Source organism: Leucoraja erinacea, chromosome 3, assembly GCF_028641065.1.
Source record: "Leucoraja erinacea ecotype New England chromosome 3, Leri_hhj_1, whole genome shotgun sequence".
NCBI lineage: Eukaryota > Metazoa > Chordata > Chondrichthyes > Rajiformes > Rajidae > Leucoraja > Leucoraja erinaceus.
Genome location: NC_073379.1, coordinates 73,795,873 through 73,813,658, shown reverse-complemented (window position 1 = coordinate 73,813,658; position 17,786 = coordinate 73,795,873). Strand labels below are relative to the sequence as shown.

General features: G+C 40.9%; 1 protein-coding gene across 2 annotated transcripts in view; it reads left to right on the top strand.

Annotated features, from left to right (window-relative positions):
• Positions 1-17,786, top strand: part of naa35 (N-alpha-acetyltransferase 35, NatC auxiliary subunit) — a 55,649-nt gene that overhangs the window by 26,422 nt on the left and 11,441 nt on the right. For both annotated transcript variants that reach the window (XM_055632940.1, XM_055632939.1), the window contains exons 10-16: positions 1,781-1,864; positions 6,850-6,964; positions 7,504-7,682; positions 8,085-8,144; positions 8,433-8,539; positions 13,600-13,666; positions 15,433-15,531. In XM_055632940.1, coding sequence (XP_055488915.1) covers positions 1,781-1,864; positions 6,850-6,964; positions 7,504-7,682; positions 8,085-8,144; positions 8,433-8,539; positions 13,600-13,666; positions 15,433-15,531 — 711 coding nt within the window. The remainder of the gene's footprint in view (positions 1-1,780; positions 1,865-6,849; positions 6,965-7,503; positions 7,683-8,084; positions 8,145-8,432; positions 8,540-13,599; positions 13,667-15,432; positions 15,532-17,786) is intronic.

Sequence of the window (17,786 nt, the reverse complement as noted above, 5' to 3'; positions counted from 1 at the left end):
ACTCTGATCTCATCAGGGCGTAATTATTGTTGTGTCTTTTTTTAATGTAAATACTGGTTCTGTTCTGTTGTTTTTTTGCACAATCCCGCAGGCATTGCCACTTTCATTTCACTGTGCATCTTGTATGTGTATGTGACAAAGTTGACTTGACTTGAGGCATTTTCGGAGGACAAACAAGGCTAAGACATACATGGGAAAAGGGAGCATTGATGATCAGATGGACTTGGGGTGCAAGTCCATTGATCCACAAAAATGATGAAACAGTTGTTTAAGGTGATGAAGAGGGTAAATGAGAGGCCTTCATTCATTGTGGCGAAGAATATAAGAGCTGTGTCTTCATGTTGCAGCTTTTACTATGCCACACCTAGAGTATTTTTTGCAGTTGTGGTCACCCCATTATAGGAAGGCTGTGATGTACTGGAGATGGTGCAGAGGAAATTAACCAGTATGTTGCCTGGGATGGAGTGTCTCACTTGTAAGAAAAGAGTGGATAAGAAGTGTTTTGTTTTCGAATCTGAGAGGTAACCTGATGGAGATGTGTAAAATTATGCTGGGGATAGATAGAGTAGATAGAAATATTTTTCCTGTGGTAGAGTTGTCTAAGACAAGGGCAGGTATTTAAGATGAAAGGGAAGAAGATTGAGGAGGATTTTTTTTTTCACACAGAGGGTGGGTGGAGCTAGGAATGTGCTGCCTGAAGGTGGCAGTATACTTTCATAACATTTAAGAAGCAACCAAAGTACTTTAATCACCAAGCTAATGCCCGTTCTTTCACATTCTTAAAATGAAATCATGTTTTGCTACATTGTGATTTATTGATTTACAACCAATTGAAAGGCATTCCACTCAAGGTGAAATTTAAAGAAGATTCATTCAGATTCAGATTCAACTTTAATTGTCATTGTCAGTGTACAGTACAGAGACAACGAAATGCAGTTAGCATCTCCCTGGAAGATCGACATAGAATCTATTGTACAAATTTTACTTCTAGATGTATGTTCTATGAAATAATTATTTGCTTGCAAACTTGTTCATTAATAGAAAACATAGAAAAATAGGTGCAGGAGTAGGCCATTCGGCCCTTCGAGCCATTCAATATGATCATGGCTGATCATCTAAAATCAGTACTCTGTTCCTGCTTTTCCCTATGTCCCTTGATTCCTTTAGCCCTAAGAGCTAAATCTAACTGCAGTGAATTGGCCTCCACTGCCTTCTGTGGCAGATAATTCCACGGATTCACAATTCTCTGGGTAAAGAGGTTTTTCCTCATCTCAGTCCTATATGGCCTACCCCTTATTCTTAAACTGTGACCCCCTCACTCTGGACACCCCCAACATCGGGAACATTTTTCCTGCATCTAGCCTGTCCAATCCTTTAAGAATTATATATGTTTCTATAACATATCCTCTCATCCTTATAAATTCCAGTGAATACAAGCCCAGTCAACCCATTCTTTCCTCATATGTCAGCCCCGCCATCTCGGGAATTAATATGGTGAACCTACGCTGCACTCCCTCGATAGAAATAATGTCCTTCCTCAAATTAGGAGACCAAAATTGCACTCAATACTCCAGGTGCGGTCTCACAACTACAGGAGGACCTCCTTGCTCCTAAACTCAAATCCTTTTGCCTTGAAGGCCAACATACCATTAGCTTTCTTCACTGCTTGCTGTACCTGCATGCTTACTATAATTTAGTGTATACTTTTAAAAGAAGGTACCACATAAAACACTGTTGTTGTTGCTTTCTAATGTAATGTCATTTCCGTTTAATATTTCAGCATCAACAGTGCACAGCAGTGTTCGGCAGAATGAAATTTACTCGGTTGTTACTGACTGCTCTGATTGCTTTCACAAAGAAAGAGGTAAGATACATCCCTTGTTGAAGTTATTCAACATAACCAACAGGAACAAAATACCCGCTTCTAGCATGATTTTCCCAGATTAATGCTGGTTATTAGTAAGAAATATATTATTGAAATTGACAAAGACATGTTTGTGTAGCAGTGAAAGATTTCTTTGGAAATTTTGATGCAGATTTTACGTTATAATCAATATTTGATGACACAGATAATACAAATTGTTTCAAAATTCAGTGTTTGCTTTAGAACATTTCGAAAATGCAAGTAAAACTTGATTGTTTTTTTAAGTAACCAAGAAGGTTGACGATGGCAAAGTTGTAGACATTGTCTATATGGATTTCAGGAAGACATTTGATAAGGTTCCATGTGGTAGGCTGCCCTGGAAGGTCAGATTGTATGGGATCCAGAGAGAGCTCGCTGGGTAGAGAATTTGCTTCAAGGAAGGAAGCAGAGGGTGGTTGTGGAAGGTTGACTGGAGGCCTGTGACTAGTAGTATGCTCAGGGATCAGTGCTGGGCCCATTGCTGTTTGTCGTTTATACCAATGGTTTGGATGAGAATATAGAAGGCATGACTAGTAAATGTGCAAATGACACTAAAGTGGGTGGGATGATACATTGCAAAGATAGTTATCAAAAATTATTGTAGGATCTTGATCAGCTGAGTAGTGGGGCTGGGGAATGGTTAATGGAGTTTAATACAGATAAGTGTGAGGTGTTGCATTTTGGGAAGTCAAACCAGGCCAAGACCTTAATTAATAATGCCAGAGCCATGGGGAGTGTTGTGAAGCAGAGGGGTTTAGGAGTGCAGGTAAATAGTACCCTAAAAGTGGTGCCATGGATGGGGTGATCAAGTAGCCTTTGGTACATTGAAATCATCAATCAGGCTGTTGAGTATAGAAGTTGGGATATTATGAGATGTACGATTTGGTTTCAACATTATGTTAGTTTATGAAAAGTTTGTGTGTTGTTTTGGAGGATGAGACGGATGTTCAGAAACTGTGGCAGGGCAACTGTGCCATCACCTCCTACAAGGCAAAATCAGGAGGCGGCTCAAACAACAGCGAAGCATCACTCCCTGACGAGCTCAATGCGTTCTATGCACGGTTTGATAGAGAGAACACGGATTCTACTACTAGCAGCCTACCAAAGGACTGGGAGAAATTCAGAGTCCAGCAGAGGTGGACAAAGGGCTTAATTAGGAAAGAGAAAATAGATTATGAAAGAAAACTGGCAGGGAACATAAAAACTGACTGCAAAAGTTTTTATAGATATGTGAAGAGCAAAAGATTAGTTAAAACAAATGTAGGTCCCTTGCAGTCAGAAACAGGTGAATTGATCATGGGGAACAAGGACATGGCAGACCAATTGAATAACTACTTTGGTTCTGTCTTCACTAAGGAAGACATAAATAATCTGCCGGAAATAGCAGGGGACCGGGGGTCAAATGAGATGGAGGAACTGAGTGAAATCCAGGTTAGCCGGGAAGTGGTGTTAGGTAAATTGAATGGATTAAAGGCCGATAAATCCCCAGGGCCAGATAGGCTGCATCCCAGAGTACTTAAGGAAGTAGCCCCAGAAATAGTGGATGCATCAGTGATAATTTTTCAAAACTCTTTAGATTCTGGAGTAGTTCCTGAGGATTGGAGGGTAGCTAATGTAACCCCACTTTTTAAAAAGAGAGGGAGAGAGAAAACGGGGAATTACAGACCAGTTAGACTAACATCGGTAGTGGAGAAACTGCTAGAATCAGTTATTAAAGATGGGATAGCAGCACATTTGGAAAGTGGTGAAATCATTGGACAAAGTCAGCATGGAATATGAAAGGTAAATCGTGTCTGACGAATCTTATAGAATTTTTCGAGGATGTAACTAGTAGAGTGGATAAGGGAGAACCAGTGGATGTGTTATATCTGGACTTTCAGAAGGCTTTCAACAGTTCCCACATAAGAGATTAGTATACAAACTTAAAGCACACGGTATTGGGGGTTCAGTAATGATGTGGATAGAAAACTGGCTGGCTGACAGGACGCAAAGAGTATGAGTAAATGGGTCCTTTTCACAATGGCAGGCAGTGACTAGTGGGGGCAAGGCTCAGTGCTGGGACCCCAGCTATTTACAATATGTATTAATGATTTGGACGAGGGAATTGAATGCAACATCTCCAAGTTTGCAGATGACACGAAGCTGGGGGGCAGTGTTAGCTGTGAGGAGGATGCTAGGAGGCTGCAAGGTGACTTGGATAGGCTGGGTGAGTGGGCAAATACATGGCAGATGCAATATAATGTGGATAAATGTGAGGTTATCCACTTTGGTGGCAAAAACAGGAAAGTAGACTATTATCTGAATGGTGGCCGATTAGGAAAAGGGGAGATGCAAGGAGACCTGGGTGTCATGGTACACCAGTCATTAAAAGTAGGCATGCAGGTGCAGCAGGCAGTGAAGAAACCGAATGGTATGTTAGCATTCATAGCAAAAGGATTTGAGTATAGGAGCAGGGAGGTTCTACAGCAGTTGTACAGGGTTTTGGTGAGACTATACCTGGAGTATTGCGTACAGTTTTGGTCTCCTAATCCGAGGAAAGACATTCTTGCCATAGAGGGAGTACAGAGAAAGTTCACCAGACTGATTCCTGGGATGTCAGGACTTTCATATGAAGAAAGACTGGATTGACTCGGCTTGTACTCGCTAGAATTTAGAAGATTTAGGGGGATGTTATAGAAACTTACAAAATTCTTAAGGGGTTGGACAGGCTAGATGCAGGAAGATTGTTCCCGATGTTGGGGAAGTCCAGAACAAGAGATCATAGTTTAAGGATAAGGGGGAAATCTTTTAGGACCGAGATGAGGAAAACATTTTTCACACAGAGAGTGGTGAATCTCTGGAATTCTCTGCCACAGAAGGTAGTTTAGGCCAGTTCATTGGCTATATTTAAGAGGGAGTTAGATGTGGCCCTTGTGGCTAAAGGGATCAGGGGGTATGGAGAGAAGGCAGGTACAGGATACTGAGTTGGATGATCAGCCATGATCATATTGAATGGCGGATCAGGCTCGAAGGGCCAAATGGCCTACTCCTGCACCTATTTTCTATGTTTCTATGTCTATGTTTCTATGTGCCTTCCTGAGCCCCTATTCACCCTGACGGTGTTACAGTCATAGTCACAGAGGCCGACCTCTGAAGATCCTTCAGGGGGGTGAACCCTCGGAAAGCGCCTGGACCTGATATACCCGGTCGAGTTCTCAAGACCTGTGCAGACCAACTGGCGGGAGTTTTTGCAGACATTTTCAACCTCTCACTTCTGAGGTCTGAGGTTCCCACCTGCTTTAAGAGGGCATCAATAATACCAGTGCCCAACAAGAGTAAGGTGACGTGCCTCAATGACTATCGACCAGTGGCACTAATGTCTGTGGTGATGAAGTGCTTTGAGAGGTTGGTTATGGTGCACATCAACTACTACCTCAACAAGAACCTCGACCAATTACAGTACGCATACTGCCACAACAGGTCAATGGTAGATGCAATTTCACAGGCTCTCCACTTTGCGCTGGACCGCTTGGACAATAAAAACACCTACGCCAGGCTGTTGTTAATAGACTACAGCTTGGCGTTTAATACCATCTTCCCTTCCAAGCTGGTTGCCAAGCTCATGGAACTGGGCCTCTGCGCATCCCTCTGCAATTGGATCCTCGACTTCCTCATCCACAGACCACAGTCTGTTCGAATAGGAGGAACCACTTCATCCTCAGTAACAATTAGGGAGCACCTCAAGGCTGTGTGCTCAGCCCCCTGCTTTTCTCACTCTATACCCATAACTGCGTAGCCGGTCATAGTGCAAACTCCAAGTTCGCCGATGACACCACAGTGGTTGGATGAATCACAGATGGGGACGAGTCAGATTATAGAAGTGAGATTGACCGACTGACCAAATGGTGCCAGCACAACAACCTGGCTCTCAATATCAGTAAGACCAAGGAACTGATTGTGGACTTTATTGGGGAATGATGAGGAAACACAATCCTGTTTATATCAATGGGACGATGGTGGAGATGGTCAACAACTTCAAATTCCCGGGCGTGCATATATCAGAAGATCTTTCCTGGACCCAGCACACCGATGCAATTATAAAGAAGGCACATCAGCGACTCTACTTCTTGAGAAGATTACGGAGATTCGGCATGTCGAAGAGGATTTGCCCAAACTTCTACAGGTGCACGGTAGAGAGCATTCTGACCGGTTGCATCGTGGCCTGGTTCGGCAACTTGAACTTCCAGGAGCGAAAAAAAAAAAGACTTCCAGGAGCGAAAAAGACTAAAAAGGTTGTGACCACTGCCCAGTCCATCATCGGCTTTGACCTCTGCACCGTCGAAAGGATCTATCGTATTCGCTGCCTCAAAAAGGCAGCCAAAATCATCAAGGAACAACACCATCCTGGCCACACACTTATCTCACCACTGCCATCAGGAAGAAGGTACAGGAGCCTGAAGACTATAATGCCAGGTTCAGAAACAGCTAATTCCCCACAGCCATCATGCTATTAAACACAACGAATAAGCTATGAGCTCTGAACTGCAAAAGACTATTATTATTTGTACTATATTTGTTATTTATTGAACATTTTCTTTTTTTCCCCGTTATATACAATGTTTACATATTCACATATTCTGTTGTGCTGCAGCAAGTAAGAATTTCATTGTCCCGTCCAGGATACATGACAATAAAACACTCTTGAGTCTTGACTATGTAGAGGATGGAAAATGATCCCCCACATTGTGTGTAATTTACTACTTGCCAATTAGCTGCATAATAGCATGGTAGAATAACTTTGATAGCATGGATTGAGAATTCCGATAGAATCTATAGTCTTTCATTGGTGTTGGTGCATTGCACGGTGTTTCTTTTCGGAAAGATCAGTGGTATCGTAAGCAACGCTTGAAAGGAAAATAAAGATTGTAACTGAATTTTGTTCATTTGTTTTTTTATTAATGTAATAGATGAGTGCGGTGAGTGAAGCTCAGAAACTTATGACCCAAGCTGCAGATCTTTTACCTGCTATACAAAATTCTATCCACCATGGTATTCAGGCCCAAAATGATACTACAAAAGGAGGTAATAAATATTTTGCACACTATAATTGTGTATCATATTTTTAAGAACTCTTCTCTTTGACTAAAAAGGATGTTGAAAATGCTAGCATATCAAGAGAAGGGAAAGTGCTATTTTTTTTCTATTTTGTTTTCGATAGGTATTTCAATATCAAGAATGAAATAATATTGAACCAATCATGCCCATTTTCATTACCTGAATAATAAAACTGTGCTACTTTAAGAAAATTATCCAAAACATGCAACTAATTTGCTTTTTTTGGGGCAAATTATTGGCTCATGATTTTGGGTGTAAAATTACTTCCTCAGTGTGTACTGTGTCATATCATGGTGTAATTTGGCTAATGAACTCAATGACTGTTTGGAACGTGCATTTATCTTGGTCTGTTGATCCTAAATGTGAAGTGTTCCTGTTTACCTAAAGCTTCCTAGGTTAGTACATGAGAATAATATCTTACTATTTTCAGTTTTAAGCTTTCAATTATGTTTTCGAACTACGAATATATGAAGCTAAGACAATGATCGTACACTTTTGTTTGCTAGATCACCCGATAATGATGGGATTTGAACCTCTAGTCAATCAAAGATTGCTTCCTCCGACGTTTCCTCGCTATGCAAAAATTATAAAACGGGAAGATATGGTCAACTATTTTGCTAAACTTATAGAGCGAATAAAAATGGTCTGTGAGGTTGTGAACTTGACAAATTTGCATAATATTTTGGTAAGTGCAAGATTTCTATTATGTTCAGATAACTGCGATTTATTTTTCATTTATTTGGTAATAGTGGTTCACAGACTGCACAACAACATAGTAATTATAGATTGGATACACAGCCAATGCTAGTTTAAATTGCACTCTTTAAGAATGTTTACTGTTAAATTAATAACTTTTCTCTTCACATTTACTGAATGACCTCGTCAATTTTCCCTACATTTTGTTTGATAAACAATGCTGTTTTAAAACAAATGGAAATAATATCTCCAAAGTTATTTTAAGAATTTTGCAATATTCAGAAAGACATGCCATAAAAGTTATGCTATTAATATATTAAGATGGGTTTTTTTTTTAAAGGGACACTATATCAGGATGTTAGTAATTTTTAAAAAAAGCTTTATTTTGTAGGACTTCTTCTGTGAATTTAGTGAACAGTCACCTTGTGTCCTCTCGAGATCTTTGTTGCAGGTATGTATGTATGCTTTTGTTCAGTTTGGACTGTCCTAATGATTTTATTCTTTATAGTTGCTTATTACCCATTATCAAAAACAAGCATATTAATATTTTTTAAATGTTAAAAGTTAAGCATATAATACTTAACTGTTTTCATTTGACATATTTGAGATACATTTAAACTATTAGATTATTTGCACATTTTCAAAGCAAATTTTTCATTTTGAATAAACATCCTTAAAACTAAGAATAGATATAGTTGTTAGTAGCAGAGAGGGTATAGTCACAATATTTATTTTACAGGCAACATTCTTGGTGGATAATAAGAAGGTATTTGGTACACATTTGATGCAGGACATGATAAAAGATGCTTTGAAATACTTTGTCAGTCCTCCTGTGCTTTCATCCAAGTGAGTAAATAAAATATAGTAACCTTTCTAAAGAGCAGTATTCTTCCCATTTTCTAGCATGAGCTGCATTATGGACAAATACTTTTTTGTATTAAACTGTTCCATCGCAGATTGATTTCAAAAATGCAATACGTTATTGTATAATCTATACTTGAAGCCAGAAAGTGCTGGAAGTGCAAAGCAGGCAGGCACATGCCATCAGGGTAGGCAAGGTAGGCAGTGCCTACCCTGGCTAAAATTATAAAATGGTAATTATTAAATATAAATAGTAAAGGCACGGGAGAATTATGCCTACATAAGAGATCTATCTCTTGGGTAGGCATAAATCTCCCGTGTCTTTCATCTGCAGTACATGTAATACGCGAAAGTATGTGCAGCTCGCGTGCCATCGATGCTGCTTCAAGCCTTCACCACAAGCGAAGCAGAAGGCAGCTGAAATTCTGCCTTTGCACCGTGGACTGCGTGCATGTGCTTCGCAGCAGCCTACTGTGCACGCGCAGCGCAAGTTTCTTGGCGGGTTTTTCAAACATGGATTGTCATTATCTTAAGCGTATCTAAAGAAACAAAGAGAGAAGAATGGAATTTGTGTACAAAAAATGTGGTACGTAAATTTCTTTGAGCTATATGTTTATAAATACCGTATTTCCCGGCAATGAAGATGTTATTTTTTTTACCCAAAAATAAGGCATGAAAATTTACCCGCATTTACTTTGGAGGTCGAAGGTTAGGTTGTCAGCCAAGAAAGATAGACTTGGCTAACCCCTAGTACAGCAACATCAAGAACGATGTTGCTGTACTGAGAAATAGCCAAGTCTATCCCTCATTGCTGGCAGCTGATGGGAAGCGACTGTAAAGTGGGAAGCGGCTGTAAACAGACAGTGCCGCAGGGGGGGTGGGGGGGAGCGTGTGGGGAGTGGCCAGAGGTAAAGTTGCATGGAGGGCAGGAGCGTTGAGAAGGAGAGGATCAGGGATCATGCCAGCAACTCACTTGCCGCTGCACTCACAGTATTGTGGCCGGGGAGGGGGGTGGCTGAGAGTAGCCGCCGGGACCGGACAGCGGAACCGGCCGCCAACTCAGCGCCTTCTGCCGGCCCGCTCATCTCTCAGTGCTCTCCGTCTGAAAACCTCTCTCCTGCCGCTCGCCAGCCTTGCTCATGTCAGCCGCTTCCCACAAATCCTTAAATTCCGACTGCTGCCAGGAGCAGGACCTGGCTTTACTTGCTGCGCTGGATGATACTGCATGGCATTCAATGCCCCGTCCGTGTCTTCCAATGTAGGCCGGACAGTGAGGGGACCAGCTCAAGAGCTGGTCAGCGGACGATGGAGCTTACTCCTGTATCAGCGCGAGTAACCTCTATTGGTCCTTTGATCGCGCTGACACAGGAGTAAGCTCCATCACCCGCTGTCCTGTTATCTATCGCCCGCTGACCCGCTCTTGATCTGGTCTACATTGAAAGACACGGACCAACCGGGCAGTGAATGCCATGCAGTATCACCCAGCGCGGCAAGTGAGGCCATGTCCTGCTCCCGGCGGCAGTCGGATTTTAAGGATTTGCGAGAAGCGGCTGACATGAGCGAGACCGGTGAGCGGCAAGAGAGGTGTTCAGACAGAGAGCACGGCCAGAGGTGAGCGGGCCGGCAGAAGGCACTGAGGTCCCGGCGGCCGCTCGCACCCACCTGAGCGACTTCCCACCCCAGCCACAATGCAGTGGCTCCGCGCCCGGAGCACCACGGCAGCGGTGAGTGAGTTGTTGGTATGATCCCTGACCCCCTCCTTCTCAACGCTCCTGCCCGTGCTGTACTGGGCCAGACCCCACACGCTGTGAAAGGAAATCTCCCCCAATTGGTCCCTTGAACTAGTATTGTCATTCAATAAGATCACAACTGATTCAATTTGTCCTGGTGTGCTCCCGTTTTTCCCACCATCTCCCTCCACCTGCCGTCACCCTCCACCCCCCCCCCCACCCATTCAGTAATTCAGAATGGAGGAGGTTTGGAAGCCTTGGGCAAATTGAATTGTTACTTTCTTTATTTTTATTTATTTATTTTTTTGAGCGTGAGAAATTCTATGTCCCGCCAGCCTTTTATCAAAATTTAGCATCTCAAAATGGGGGTGCGTCTTCGACGCAGGTGCATCTTCATTGCCGGGAAATACGGTACTTTATTAAGAGATATGGCTTTTGAAGACAAATTACTTTATAAAAGTCGACTGACAGCTTATGGAGAGGAAAACAATCTGCGCATACGCGGTTTAAGATTTTTTAAAAGCAGCTGACTGCCTACCCTGAGTAATTACTCATGGCACGTGCCTGACAGCAGGTCAAGAAGCTTTTGTGGAAAGAAAATCTTTCAACATTTTAGGTGAAAGATTTGCCAGGATGCTTAGCTTTTTCATATTTCCAGTATCTACAGTTATTTTTAATTTCTTGCTTGTCGTCTTACATTTAAAAAAACAGATTAATTTTGATCCTTGGTATGCAGGCAGGTTCACTCTCAATTCTGGCTAGTTTTATGATAGGTTATTGAGTTAAATATTAAACTCTCTTTGTAGATAATGCATGAGCTGCTGATTATTTCAGCATTTTCTGGTTTTCTTTCATATTTCCAGTATATGCTTTTGACATTCTGCTTAGCATCTCTTCCATATGGGTTAAAAAATTTCATCAAAGCCGCCATTTTTCATATTTCATTTTCCTAATTCCATCAGAGAAAATTATTACTTCAATATTGCCTCCTAACAACTAGAATACGTGATGTGTTAACATATAAATTGTGACACCATATGTTTTTTAAGTGTTGAAAGCCCAATCATAGCTAGCTTGGTAATGATATTATCTTGGAATGCATTCTAGTAATACTATTCCTTTTTGCCTTTTATCATTTTCCAAGGTTAAATAGAGCTGGATATAAATATGCAAACAAATGTATATCTACACAAATTTCTTAACACTGCATTTGTTGGAATTTTGTGTAGAATGTGAATTTTCTGCTGCATAGCTAAGTTTTTTATTTGTGACATTTTGATTGATTCTTGGAAGAATTTTATCTTCATATATATTTCACTATTTTATTTGATGGTTAGCAGCCGTTGGTATATTACTGGATTGCACAGCTGGATTCTGTCACAATTGTTTTATTTGCTATAGCAGTAGGTAATAAGGATATTGTTCAAGGCTACTCAAGCTGGGCAGTATTATTGTTCCAGGTATTGATGTAACTAGTCACTGGAGTCAACTAAATCCGACATTTTCTTCTAACAGGATTTGTTAATTTTCTATTAGTTTAATTTAGTTTAGAGATGTAGCGCAGAAACAGGCCCTTCGGCCCACCAGGTCCACGCCGACCAGCAATCCCCGCATATTAATCCTGTCCTACGCCTACTAGGGACAATTTTTACATTTACCAAGCCAATTAACCTGCACACCTGTACGTCTGTGGAGTTGTGGGAGGAAACTGAAGATCTCTGAGAAAACCCATGTAGGTCACGGAGAGAACGTACAGACAGCACCCGTAGTCGGGCTCGAACCTGGGTCTCCGGCGCTGCATTTGCTGTAAGGCAGCAACTCTACCGCAGCGCCACCGTGCTGCCCATTAATTACTAATGCTTGGTATAAAGATTTGGCATGATTAGTAGATTTTGAAATTCTACCAATAGGCATAAGCCTAGTCCACTAAAGAGAAATAGTACTTGGGGCTAAGAACCTGCCATTCACTGACACAAATATTGACCCTCTACCTTCAAAATCCACTGTGCTAACCTGACTGGACCTGGGGAACTGTCATTAATCACTGAGTTCCTCCTCAACAACAAGGGAGGAGAATAACTTATTGCCCTTATTCAAGACCTTTCCAAATGTGAGGTTATGTTGAGTGCAGGAGTGACATCATCAGTTATGGAAGGGGCTATCAAACTCTGAAAGGAGCTGCTGGAGTTTTAGAATGAAAGTGGAGTTTGATTTGGAATTAAATGAGTGAATCTGGGCATGACCAGAAGATGGGCTCAACCTGGAAATTTTGATTCAATAGAGGTGGAACAAGGGTGTGGTAATGGCGAGGGTGGTTGGGGGCACTCTCAGATAATGAGTTGGCATGTTAACTATATTTAATTAGGTTGGAGGACTCTGATTTGATCTGCATTGCAGATTTACTGTGCACAGCAGAATTTCCTAGGCCTTGGGGAAGCCAGCAGCTGCATTGAGGCAAGAACAATGTGGGGAGAAGGTAAGTGCCTCATAGAATTCCTTGTGAGCCAGGATGAGCCGGAATCCTTCTTCCCACCCTGCACAGTAAACCCAGCTCCTGTACCTTTGAACCACTCCCTACCCTGAGATTATGCGCCAGAACTATCTGGTCCATTTGCCTCTTAACAGGGTGCTCCCTATCCAATTGGAAGCCATGCTTTCAATTGCACTGACATCCATCCAGCAAACCTACCAAAGCCTGGTAACACTTGCTTGAAACTCCACCCTCTTGTCATCCACCCCAGAAAACATATTGGCTTTGGTGTGTGGACTTCCACTTGACAAATCCAACTTGGAGGTACTGCGCAACTGAAGCCCCAACCAGTTATCATCTTCAAGTAGAGGAAAGGGAAAGCTTTTTATTATATTATAGAACAATGGTTCTCATTATGATAAAGTGGTGTTTTACTAAAGCAATAGTACACATCAAATACCTTGATAGTATACATACACTGTTCAAACAAGTCCCTACTCAAGAAGTATTTAGCTAGTCAGACCGTTTTGTTGATTCAAAATCTAAATTGAGAAGACAACTGTTGTTTGTTTATTAACATGTGATGTGAGATGATATAAGACAATGTTTCTCAACTATCTTTGGATATTAAAAGATCAGCTATACAATATCAGCAATGATTACATTTTGGAATTTTCCAGCAGCTTTTTATTTTTGGATATGTAACTTTATATTAAGAAAATAATAGTTAGTTTAACAACCACATCAAGTAAGGTGTTTGTGAACTTTGAACCACTACCATATGAACTTGAATCTTGAATTGTAAAAATAGAGTGACACTAATCATTCATCTTTGGTCATTTCAGGTGTTGCCTTTATAATAATCATCAAGCTAAAGATTACATTGACTCGTTTGTTACTCACTGTGTAAGGGTAAGTAATCATCAATGGTTTTATTAGAGAATGGTTCTTTATTAATCATTTCATTCAATGTTTAATAATACATTTTCTTCAAATATTGTGGTAACAGACTTTTTTTAAGTTCATACTGTTCACAATGATCATTAAAAATTCCTTCTGTTGCTTCTGGTGTCTCCTTCCAAATTGTTTCTTAAATATTTCTTGGACATGGACAGGCTTTTGCTTAAGCAGCCTAAGCAACTTTCTTCATGTACACGATTAAAAAATGAATGTCAATGAACTGTTTTATTGGGCAAGTGTACGGGCAAGCACACACATGTTTGTTTATGTGTCTGATATGCAAGGACAGAGGAGCGTGGTGGGAGGTTAGAATCACTCCCATTCTGTAATCCAAATTTTACACGGTTTTCCAGTAGGAATCTAGCTAAGTATGAGAAGCAGGAACTGGCCATTCTGCTGGACTGAATAGAATTATATAATTGGAATGGATCAGATATTAAGTTTGAAACATTTGACCTGTGCTCAGCATTAACTTGTAAAGCTAACCTAGTTAGCTGTCATTTTTATTTCATTTAAAACATGTGGCATTAATATCGAGTGAAATTGTTTGACAGAGTCCAACAAAAAAAATCAGTCTGAAGAGGGATCTCGACCCAAAACTTCGCCTACCCATGTGCTTGAGAGATGCTGCCTGACCTGCTTAGTTACTTCAGCATTTTGTGTTCTTCATAAAAAAAATCAATTTCCATTTAATAACATTTGGTAAATCTGTTTTCTTCAGAACATTATCAATTTTTATGAGCAGTTAAATCAAACACACACTTTTTAGTATTACTATGGAAAGAGAATATATATGAGTTGCTTTGTTTCTAGATTATGATGTTTATGTACATAGGTATTCAAAAATATAGGAATGTCTCATGAGTATTTTTATAAATTAGAATATTCTCAAATTTTATTTTCTGTCTTGACATCTGTATGTAAGAGTTTTTTATATAGAGATTAGTACTGGTTTGGTACTTTTGGAAATCAAGGCACCCTGTTTGATGGCAAATAGCGTTGCATCAAAAACCGAAGGCTACATAGAAACATAGAAAATAGGTGCAGGAGTAGGCCATTCGGCCCTTCGAGCCTGCACCGCCATTCAATATGATCATGGCTGATCATCCAACTCGGTATCCTGTACCCGCCTTCTCTCCATACCCCCTGATCCCTTTAGCCACAAGGGCCACATCTAACTCCCTCTTAAATATAGCCAATGAACTGGCCTCGACTACCTTCTGTGGCAGAGAATTCCAGAGATTCACCACTCTCTGTGTAAAAAATGTTTCAAACAGAGAGTGGTGAATCTCTGGAATTCTCTGCCACAGAAGCTACATTGTCTTCTGTGTTAGAGTAATCACATTTTAGTTCTTGCTTGTGATTTTCAGTAAAACAATTTTTCATTTGTCATTTGCTACAATTAACTAAACAAAGATAAGACAATAAGCTATACTGAATAAGAAGAAAAAATGACTTGCACTTGGATTATATCATTGGAGTTCCAGGTTTTTGTTCTTCCCATCTCTTGGATAGAGGTGATTTTGGGAGGAAGAGAAATTTAATCAACAGAGTATAAAGTCTAAAAGTACAATTATAATTTATATATATATATATTTTTTTAAAATGTGGATTAAGAGAGAAAGCCTCTGCTGGTTACTGGAATCTCAAATGCACTGATTCCAGTAGTTGAGGATTTTATAACAGTAAAACTATTTACTGTTTTTATATGTTTGCAGCCGTTTTGCAGTTTAATCCAGATTCATGGACATAACAGAGCTCGGCAAAGAGATAAACTCGGTCACATTCTGGAGGAATTTGCCACTCTCCAAGATGAGGTAATATCCACAAAAAACAAAATTAAGAGGTCTTTCGTTACCTTTTATGACCTCTGGATATTTCAGAGCAAACTGTAGAGACAGGACAATTCGTCAGAGGAGGAGAACTTCAATGTAGGGATATCTTGAGGAGATTTGGCAGTGGAGCAGTAAAATGGAGAAACAAGGAGCTACAGTTGTTGGTTTTGTTTATAAACCAGCACCTGCAGTTCCTGGTTTCTCTCTTGAGTATAGAAGTTGGGACATTATGTTACAGTTGTGCAAGACGTTGGTAAGGCCACACTTGGAGAACAGTGTTTAGTTTTGGTCACTCTGCTATAGGAAGGAAGTCATTAAGCTGGAAAGAATGTAAAGAAGATTTACAAGGATGTTGCCAGAATATGAGGGGCTGAACTATAGGGAGATATTGGGCAGGCGAGGACTTTGTTCCTTGGAATGCAGGAAGTTGATGGGCGATTTTAAAGAGGTGTATAAAATCATGAGGGGAATAGTTAAGGTGACAGAGTTTTTAAGTGCAGAGGGATATGGCCCAATCATGGACCAATGGATGGGCAACTAGCTTAGATGGGGCATCTTGATTTGGGCCAAATGGCCTGTTTCCATGCTGTCTGACTCTATTTGCAGAGGACAATTGCCCTATCAATGTTTGCCCCTATATTTGTGATAAGCCACTCGGTGCAAGATCAGACGTACTTCTGGGACCGGACCATACACCCAGCCAGACAGATCAATGGTTCACCTCTCTTTCTGAACAGACAGGCTGACTTTTACGTGAGAATTATTTATTTAAAATTTGCCTCTGCTATTCCAAGACAGTCTCGATCACTACCTCAGAAAGGCCCCACCCTAAGAAGCTACAAATACAGGAAGCACAGGGCAGGGATCTGAAAGTACACACATTTGTGAAATATTGTAATCACATAGTAAAACTTCCAAAGTCATTCAGAGTTGTCTGAACTGTGCAGTACTTTCATGTGGTGTGCTAATTAGTGTCTTTAGCACGTAAACATTAGATGTAATTGTTAACCAAACAAGAGTGAAAACAATCTCCTCACATATAAAAACATGGAGAATATAGAAAACAGATGGGAAAGTAGAACAGTGCTAAGAGAAGGGAAAAAGCTTTTTAATAAGCTAATAAAATTCTTTCCGATAATCATAGACACAAGGCGAGATAACTGAATAGATAGCAAATTGGCTCCATGGAAGGAAGTAGAGGGTGATGGTGGAAGGTTGCTTCCCGGACTGGGGGCCTGTGACTAGTGGTGTGCCTCAGGCTTCGGTGCTGGGCCCGTTACTTTTTACCATCTACATCAATGATTTGGATAACATACAGGGCAAGATTAACAAGTTTGCTGATGATACAAAAGTGGGTGGTTTTGCAGATAGTGAAGATGGTTGTGAAAGATTGCAGCAGGATCTGTATCGATTGGTCAGGTGGGCTGAGGAACGGTTGATGGAATTTAATACAGAGAAGTGTGAGGTGTTGCATTTTGGGACGTCTAACAAGGGCAGGACCTACACAGTGAAGGGTAGACCTCTGGGGAATGTTGTAGAGCAGAGGGATCTAGGAGTGCAGGTGCATGGTTCCTTGAAGTTGCAGGTAGATGAGGTCAAAAAGGCTTTTGGCACATTGGCCTTCATCAGTCAGAGCATTAAGAATAGAAGTTGGGAGGTCATGTTGCAGTTGTATAAGACGTTGGTGAGACCGCATTTAGAATATTGTGTTCAGTTCTGGGCACCATGTTATAGGAAAGATATTGTCAAGCTTGAAAGGGTTCAGAAAAGATTTACGAAGATGTTGCCAGGACTAGTAGGCTGGGTCTCTATTCCTTAGAGCGCAGGAGGATGAGGAGTGATCTTATAAAGGTGTATAAAATTATGAGAGGAATAAATTGGGTAGATGCACAGATTCTTTAGCCCAGAGTAGGGGAATCAAGGAGCAGAGGACATAGGTTCAAGGTGATGGGGAAAAGGTTTTAGAGGAATCTGAGGGGTAACTATTTCACACAAAGGGTGGTGGGTGTATGGAACAAGCTGCCAGATGAAGTAGTTGAGGCTGGGACTATCCCAGCGTTTAAGAGTTAGATAGATACATGGACAGGACGGGTTTGGAGGGATATGGACCAAGCGCAGGCAGGTGGGACTAGTGTAGCTGGGGACATGTTGGCCAGTGTGCGCATGTTGGGCCGAAGGGCCTGTTTCCACTGTATCACTTTATGATTCTATTAGGTTGTCCGATATATTTGGGAATT